This window comes from Elephantulus edwardii, unplaced genomic scaffold, assembly GCF_000299155.1.
Source record: "Elephantulus edwardii isolate Elephantulus edwardi_28Jun2011 unplaced genomic scaffold, EleEdw1.0 scaffold00019, whole genome shotgun sequence".
In the NCBI taxonomy this organism is placed as follows: Eukaryota; Metazoa; Chordata; class Mammalia; order Macroscelidea; family Macroscelididae; genus Elephantulus; species Elephantulus edwardii.
The window spans coordinates 18,669,639-18,678,878 of record NW_006399769.1 but is presented as its reverse complement, the minus strand read 5'-3'; the positions used below and the strand labels follow the sequence as shown (position 1 = coordinate 18,678,878).

At 44.4% G+C, this 9,240-nt stretch overlaps 1 protein-coding gene across 1 annotated transcript in view; it reads left to right on the top strand.

Annotated features, from left to right (window-relative positions):
• The first annotated feature begins 4,168 nt into the window (after positions 1-4,168).
• The window catches only part of QPCT (glutaminyl-peptide cyclotransferase), a 62,077-nt gene continuing 57,005 nt past the window's right edge, over positions 4,169-9,240 (top strand). Inside the window, 2 exon segments of the mRNA XM_006882390.1 lie at positions 4,169-4,261; positions 4,312-4,640. Coding sequence (XP_006882452.1) covers positions 4,169-4,261; positions 4,312-4,640 — 422 coding nt within the window.

Here is a 9,240-nt window from a genome sequence, read left to right as displayed (position 1 = left end):
TTTCCCTTTCCTTCCTTCCTTCCTTCCTTCCTTCCTTCCTTCCTTCCTTCCTTCCTTCCTTCCTTCCTTCCTATGACAAGTTCTCTAACATTTTCTGTCACATTCAGTCATATACACTCACATATACAGTTAGTATACAATGTTTCCTTTCACTAATCAAGACAATTAATCCATTTTCCCTTTTCATTATGCAGCTTTGACATGATTATGAAGTAACTGAAGAGCACACCTTAGTTGCCAAAGTTACATTGTCATAAATTGAATTGTGTCTCATCAAAATATGTGTCAGCCTGGCTGGGCCATGCTTCTCAATTGTTTGGCAGGTATGCAGTGGTGCAATATGGCAGGTAAGTAATGATCTGCCATGATCTGATAAAGCCAACCAGTTATAAGAGGATTAAGGGTGAGATGCAATACTCCTCATTTCTTCACAGCTCAGATCCAAAATAAGGGAGTTTCCCTGGTATCTCCTGCATTATCTTCTTATCTCAGAAAAAATAAAAGGAGAGGAAGCTCTGGTGGCCTAGTGGCAAGAAGCTGCACTGCAATCCCAAAGGCACTTGGTTCAAATGCAACAGATAGATGCTCCACTGGAGAAGGAGGGGCAATCTCCTCCTGTGCCAGTCGGATCTGACTCAATGCCACACAAAAAGAAAAAAAAAATCATAGTAAAATCCTGAAGTGGAAGGCTATCTTTTTTAAAATTTTATAATAATTTTGTATTTTTTCATTTTTTTATTAGTTTATTTACAAAATTCTAATACAAATTCAAACAAATTCTTTCAATTCCCTCACCCCCACCCCATCAAATTGTACAACTCAATGATTATCCCCTTTTCCGCTAGCACATCCACATCCCTCTGCTTCCAGCCTCTCCCACCCCTCCTGGATCCTTATACTCATTCTACAATTTAAAAAAAAGGAAGGTTGTCAAATGACGTGACTTTAAAAAATACCGACAAAAGATAAAATGATAAGAGAGAAACAGAGAAAGGGAGACCTACTACTACTGTTGCTATTGTTATGTGTAGTTGAGTCACTGGGGACTCATAGCGACCCTATGTACAACAGCCCGAAACTCTGCTCTGTTCTGTGCCAATTGCACTGTCTCTGACACTCCCATCCCGATTACCCCAACCACTGAATCAGTCCACCTCATAGAGGGCCTTCCCCTCCTGCCCAAGCATGATGTCCCTCTCTAAGGACCAGTCCCTCCTAACAACATGTCCAAAATATATTAGACGAAGCCTCAGAAACCTTGCCTCCAAGGAGCAGCCCATTTTAACCCTCTCCAGGATGAATATGTTTGTTTTCCTAGCAGTTCATGGTACCCTCAATACTCTTTTCCAGCACCACAGCTCAAAGGCATCAATTCTCCTTCTATCCTCCCTAGTCATTGTCCAACTTTCTGATGCATAACAAGTTATTGCAAAGACCATGTCTCTAGAGAGACTCCATTGCTGTTCAGTACTTTGGAGAGGTCCCTAACAGCAGACTTTCCCATTGCAATACATCTTTTAATTTCCTGGCTGCTGGTGCCAAGAGTGTTGACTGTGGAGTCAAGCATACTAAAGCTGTGAACTATCTCAATCTCTTCACCATCTATCCTGATGCTGCCAATTGGTCCAGTGGTGGGAATCTTTGTCTTCTTGATATTGAGCCTCAATCCATATTGAAGCACTTCAGGTCCTCCTCAGTTTCAGCAAGCAGGGTTGTGTCATCTGCATAACGCAAATTGTTGATAGATCTTCCACCAATCCTGACACCACATTTCTCCTCATAGAGCCCAGCTTCCCAGATAATCTGTTCTGCATACAGGTTGAAGAGGTATGGAGGCAAGACACATCCCTGGCGTATGCCTTTTCCAATTTTTAATCATGCAGTGTTTCTTTGCTCTGTTCTGATGACTGCCTCTTCGTCCAAGTATAGGTTTCGCATTAGCACAATCAAGTGTTCTGGGATTCCCATTCTTCTCAGAGTCAGCCACAGTTAGTAATGATCCACACAGTCAGACACCTTTGCATAATCAATGAAACACAGATAGACATTCTTCTGGTATTCCCTGCTTTCAGCCAAGATCTATCTAACATCAGCTATAATGCCCCTAGTACCACGACCCCTTTTAAACCCATCCTGGACTTCTGGCAGTTCTCTGCTGATGTTCTGTTCCAGTCATTTTTGGATAATCTTCAGTAGAATCTTGCTTGCATATGAAATCAATTATATTGTTCTAAGTTTCCACACTCTTTTGGGTCACCCTTCTTTGGGATGGGAACAAATATAGGTCTCTTCCACTCAGTTGGCCAAGTGGTTGTTCTCCAGATTTCTTGGCACAACTTGGTGAGCATGTCCACTACCAAAAAAAAAAAAAAAAGAAGAGTCAGGATCAGAGTGTGCCCCTTTGACCTAAGTCACTGTGTTAGCAATCTCTTAGATTGAGAAGACTGATGGCAAAGCTAGAAGAGATCTCCAGGAAATGCTGGGCCCACAAAAAAGTATTGAAAGAAGGCAAGGACCTTCCTCCAGAACTGACAGAGAAACCTTCGCCTGGAGCAGGAGACATGAATTCAGACTTCTGGCCTCCTGAAAAATGAGAGAATAAATTTCTGTTTGTTAAAGGCATCTGTTTGTTCCGTTTTTGGTATAACAACACTAGCTAACTAAGAAAGACATCTTTACAGTTTAAATGTTAGAGAGTTTATTTGCAGATAAGGTAAGGATACTTAACCAAATATATATCCTTATGTATAAGTATACATAAGAATAGTGTTATGGAAATTTGTCAGAAAAGTGTGCATGTGTAAAAGCAATTCATTACAATTACTGGTGTTATAAACCATCAAGTCACCTGCAACCTTAGCCTTTATTATTATATACAATGTTCTACTTGCATAAAGAACATCCTAAGATGCACTGCTCGGATCTCTTAAGGATAGATTGCTCAGGGTGTTCAGGTACTGCTGGCAGATGACCTCTAGGTGATGACTCCTTTGGCTGTAGAGCCACTTACTCCAGGTGGGCATCATCAAGGTGAGCATCTAGAGCTCCACCATTTAGGCCCACCAATGGGACAGCTTCACCTGGGATTCCCATAAGTCTAGGTGAAGCTATGTGGGCTCAAGCTGCTTAACTGCTCCCTCTGCGGAGTCCTGTTTCAACCTCCATGCTCCTAAAGGTAGAGATTCCATGGGGAATGTTTTACATTTCATTTACATATCAAATAGCTAAGTTGCCCAATTTGAGCACATGATGTTATCTTGTAGGTTAATTATTTGTTAAAAAAAAAAGAGGAAAGGTAAAGACTCACTTTTTTGGAAATAGCTTTTCAAAGAGGTATTTATCTCTGAGAGTTCATGTCCAGGCTGTCTTCACTGATCCTCAGTTTCCTCATCTGTAAAATGGGATGCTCAACAGTTTCATGTGTTTATGAAGATGAAATAAAGAAGCCTGGGGGGAATACCACCGAGCACAATGTCTGGGACTGGTGGTTCCTTCCCTTGCCTTCTTACAGAGCGGTGGGATAACACCTCACACAGGGTCTGATGAACTCCCCCTTCCCTTTCTCTTTACTGTCATGGCATTGCTGTTGCTGGACGCCATCCATTTGATTTGACAACAGATAGAAACCTCGTTCAATGCTGTAGCCATTCTCACAACCTGCTGTGCTCCAGCCCATTGTTCCGGTCCACTGTGCCAATCCATCTCATTGAGGGCCTCCTCTCCTTCCCTACCCCTCACCTTTCTAAGCATGATGGCCTCTTTCCAGCATTGGCCCGTTGGGATAATATACTCAAAGCAGGTGAGATCAAGTCTCACTATTCTTGCCTGTCATGAGCAGCCTGGCTGCAATTCTCTCCCCGCAGATCATGAAAGGCTCCCAGTGTCACTTCTTTCCTTCCTTCCTCTAGGACACCGAGACTTGCAACTCCCAGGAAAGCCCACCCCCGGGCTTGCTAAAGTCCGGGCTGGGGGTGGGGGAAGAAGGGCTGGACTGCGCCACGCCTCAGGAGGCGACCGCAGGCGATGGGGAGGCGGGCACAGTCGACCCAAGGGTGGAGAAAAGGGGAGGCGAAGGACGCGCGTCCCCGGGCTCGTGACCGCTAGCGGCTGGGCGAACCGGTACCCGGCAAGCCTGAGAGAGGTGGCAGGCTGAGAAGAACTGTGCGTCATGGACACCCTCCACCTGCTGCTGCTGGTGGCCACCTTGCCCCTGACGTCCCAGAGGGTCACTAAGAAACCCAAAGACTGGACGGAGGAAAAGGTGAGGGGCTGCTTCTGTGTGACTGGTCTCAAGTGGCTCTTGCCGGGCAGGGTGGAGGAGGCAGGGCCGGACCCCAGCGCCCGCCCTCCATGCCGACAGGAGGGCTGGGGCTGTGCGCCCTGCCTGTGGTGACACAGATGGCCCCGGGACTGCTTCGAAGGCGCCTGGCTGATCTGGGTGATGCCCCCGGGCCTCCTCTCGACTGCAGTCTGATGAGGTTACCGATCAGCACAGGAAGTGTGTGTGTGTGTGTGTGTGGCCGGCGGCCCAGAGGCGAGGTGCGGGCGCATCGTGGCGTCACTGCCCACTCCGGACGGCGATGTCCCGGTTCCTGCGTCCTCGCGCTTCAGCGGCCGCTGCTACATGCACGGATGCCCCCGTGGGGTGGGCGTTCGAGTTTCCACGCTGCCCTGGATAAACCTGAACTATTAGTTTAGATTTTTATCTCGATAAGAAGGACGTTAACTGAGGAGGCTTGCTTTTTAAAAACATCAATTTGCTAGAAGGCGATCGAGAGAAAGGAAGTTCTCAGAGAAATGGGAATGGCTAAATTTTCATATAAGGAACTTAGGATGCAAGTGATTTGCAAGTCTCCTCTGTGTGAAGAAAATAAGTCCGCAATTCCCTTCCTCCCTCTGTCTGCAACAGTTTTGAAATCATAAAATTGGGAGGTGATTATAGAAATGTTGATATTCTAGTAAAATAAGATGCGAAGAAAGGTAGCAAAGTAAGAAGTACTAACATGGACAGAGTTACTATTGCACAGATCTTTTCAATGCTTACAATTTACTGATATTTACTCTGACGTTTGCAACACACCAGTGAATGCACAGGCCTGCTGGGCAGTCACCTCTCCCTCCAGCCACTCGCATATGTACATAAAATAATCACTTAAGTTGGGTCTTACTTATCATTGGCTCCATTCAAGGGCCACAGCATGCCCTCCAACTCTTACTAAGGGCAAGCCACTGGTTAGAGGGATTCTAATGAATGGCTGTGTGCTGAGGAAATGAACTCACTAAGAATAACTTCATTGTAAGAAAATCAGTTTCCTATGGAAGCTGAAAAGTTGGTTTGAACTCGGCTGGTGACAGTTGGAAGCTGTGCTGCTGGTTTGGATTCACCTGGGGCTCCGCGGGAGAAGAGTGGGCAGCCTTCTCTGCATTTTACAGCCTCAGGAAACCCCCTGGAGGGGCAGCTGTAAGTCCTGACTCAACGACAATTGGTTTTATGTTTGTTGAGATGGAGAGCAGGAGGAATAACATCCAGGAAGAGGAACCTGAGACCTACGGGCCTCCCGGGAGTACTTCTTTGGCCAACAGATTTCCAGTCTTTTCTTTCTGCCCCGGGGGTGGGGTCCAGCTCCCATTTTTTCTCTCTCCTTAGGTTAGTAGTTTGACTGTCCAAGGAGTAAGCATCTCAGCTGCTAACAGAAAAGGTGGCAGTTTGAATATACGCAGGGACCTCACAGGAGAAAGATTTGATGATCTGCCTTTGTAGTAATAAATCAAAACCCAAACCAGACTCACTGCTGTTGAGTCAATTCTGACTTACAGAGCCTGTGGAGGATGTGAACCCTGGTGGCGCAGTCTGCAGAGTATTGTGCTGTCAAGCTTACATCAAGCTTGCCCTTCTCTGCTGCCTTGAATCCATGACTGAAGCCTCTGGAGAGAGATGGGCAGTCTTCTCCCTTGTGATTTACAGTGTCAGAAGCCCAGTGGAGGGTCAGCTAGGGATTCATTGAGACTTGCTGGCAGTGAGTTTGAGTTCTTCAGGACAGAGTAGCATTGCTCCAGATGGTTTCTAAGGCTGTCATCTTCCACAGCAGCAGATTGCCACATTTTTTTGCCCTTGGAGTAGTTGGTGGATTTGAACCACCTACCTTTTTTGATTCTCAACTGAGCACCATGGGCTCCTTTCTGTGAAGATAACTGCCAAGAAAAGCCTATGGTGCAGTCCTGCCCTGTCCCACTTTGTTGGTTGAGTTGGAATCGATTCATCTGGAACAATAGTCACCTACACATACGAGGTGTGGCCTTGGTACACTGGCCTGACCATTTAAAAAGTAAGGCGTGGTAAAGAAAGCATCAATTTCGAAATTAATTTATCTTGTTTTGAAATAAAGGTGTGCCTCTTTCAGTGACCATCTAGTATCTAAAAACAGGGGTACTGGCATTAGGGTGTTGTTTTCTATATGACCATCTCTCACTGGAGCCCTGTTAGGAAGGAAGGTTCATCCCTCAATCTATAAAGGAGTACCTTGAAACCCACAGAAGTTGTATAACTTAATCATCTTGACAGGACTGAATTGCAGCACCAGGATTTGACTTGAGCCCAGAAACTTTTCTTTCCCAAGCCACTGTTTTCTCTGAGGTCCTGGCAGATGGTGCAGGGGGTAGCGCCCAGGTAGTACAGGAGTGTGGGGCTGCTGGGAGGGGTGGAGAGCCAATGAGTTTCCTTAGCCCTCCATCAGACAGTTGGTGTTAGGTGCCATCAAGTAAACTACAAATTATGGACAGCCTTAGAATAACAAGTTGAGACCTGTCCCTAATTCTGTGCCGTCGTTAACCATCTCTGCTATACTCAAGCCCATTGCTGCAGTCGCTGTGTCAATTCAAGGTCTTCTTCTCTTTCATTTAACCTTCTACCTTTCCTAACATGATATCTTTAACCAAGAACTGGCCCCTCCTGGCATGCCCAACATGTATGAATTCAAGTTTCACCATCCTTGCAGCTAAGGAGTACCTTGGGTGCACTTTCTCCAAGACAGATCTGTCTTAAAGGATACTCTGGCCCACAAGATATACCCTAAATACAATTTCAGAAGAGATGGTTTAAGGGAGCTCTCGTGGCCTAGTGGCAAGAAGCTGCACTGTAATCCTGAAGGTGCATGGTTTGAATCCAGCAGATGTTTTGTTGGAGAAGGAGGGACAACCTCCTCTTGTGCCAATAAGATCTGACTCAACAGCACACAACAAGAAAAAAAAAGAAAAGAAAATAGATGGTTTGCTTTTGGTACTTTTAAATTTTTCCTGTTCTCTGGTCTCCTTCATGCAGCTTAAATGTTGGTATTATTTTGGGAGTTGATCCCTATTCCAAGGTAACTTATCCTGAGTCTTGCCACTTATCCTCCATCCCATTCCTTTAGTGCAGACCCACTGCTTTGATGCCTTTGAATTATGGTGTTGGGGAAGAGGACTGAACACGTTGCCAAAACAACAAAGCTGTACTGGAGGAGGTACAACCAGGTTGCTCCTGAGAGTCAAGGATGTGGAACTTCGTCCCCCATATTTTGTGCATATTGTCAGGAAGGGCTAGTCCTTTGCAAAAGATATCATGCTGGGAAGAGAGGAAGATTCTCAATGAGACGGATGGAGACTGACTTTAATCGTGGGCTTGCGCATGGTGGAGATCATGAGGATGGTGCAGGAGAGGGCAAGGTTCCAACCTGCTGTTCACAGGGTTGCTATGAGTTACCATTGAAGGGAGGCACATCACAACGGCATTGCTTTAGTGAAACCCTGTCGACCAGCTGTTAGGAGTTCATTAACACATTGCCACAAATGACAAGGTTGCCAATTTAAAAGTGTGCCGCAACGTGTTAAATCAGTTCTCCTTTAGGTGCATTCCCTCCCCATATATTTTTAAATAAGAAAGTAATTAGCTCCGATAAAATAAAAACAAGAATTCTAAGCCACTCAATTATGAAGTTAATGTGCTTATTTTAGAAAACTTGGAAAATACAGAAAAGTATACTAAAAAGAAAGCCCATAGTCTATCATTCAGGGATGATTACAATGAAGACTTTGGTGTTTCTGTTTTCAGCTCGCTGTTACACATGGGCATCTATGTGTGTTTGTGTTTATATTTATGGCCATAACCACTGACTGCCTTTGAATCTGTCCCAATATAGAGCAACCCTCCATCAAGCTTCCAAAGCTGTAAACCTTTATGGGAGATTGCCTGTATTTCTCCTGGTGAGTGGCTGCTGCCTTCAAGCTGTTTGAAGGTTTGCAGCCTGATCATTACTCACTAACAAAGTCAACTTATTGTTGTCGAGTCAAAATTGACCCATACTTGAGTCTCTGTTGGGTTTTCAGAGATTGTAAATTTCATGGGAGAAGATTGCCTATTCTTCCACAGAGAAGCTAGTGAATTAACTGCCTGTCCTTGAATTGGCAGCGAGTCCTTACCCACTAGGCCACAGAAGCCCCCTGCTTTACTATGTTCCTTATTTATGGCTCTAGAGATAGGCAGTAATTATACAAATCTCATAGACTTTTATGAGCATGGGATGAGCAAATCTATGTAAAGCTCTTGGCACTGTGCCTGGAATATGGTAAATGTTTAATAAGGTTAATTGCTTATTTAAAAATAAAGATATATGCATTTATCTCATACTAGATATGTGTATATTATTTTATGTCTTGTTATTTCTCTTTCTACAACTTTGTTTTTCCTTAAGCCAAAACATTTCATTGAAAATCATTATGATTCCATAGTTTTTTTGCCTAGTATACTTTATTTAAAAATTTTCTCTATTATAACACTTCGTCAAAGAAGACATTCAGATGGCCAACAAGCACATGAAGAAATGTTCAAAATCCTTAGCTCTAAGAGATGCAAATCAAGACAACTATGAGATAACATCTCACCCCAGTAAGACTAGCAAAATTTAACAGAACAGCAAACAACAAATGCTAGCGATGTGTGGAGAAACTGGAACCCTGATTCACTGTTGGTGGGAATGTAAAATGGTACAACCACTGTGGAGAGCAGTGTGGCGCTTTCTTAAAAAGTTGCAAATAGAGATACCATTTGACCCAGCAATTCCACTACTGGGAATATACCCTAAAGAGACCATAACTGACATCCTAGCAGACATATGCACACCCATGTTTATTGCAGCTTTGTTCACAATAGCAAGGAGTTGGAAACAACCTAAATGCCCATCAACAAACGAATGGATAGAGAAGCTT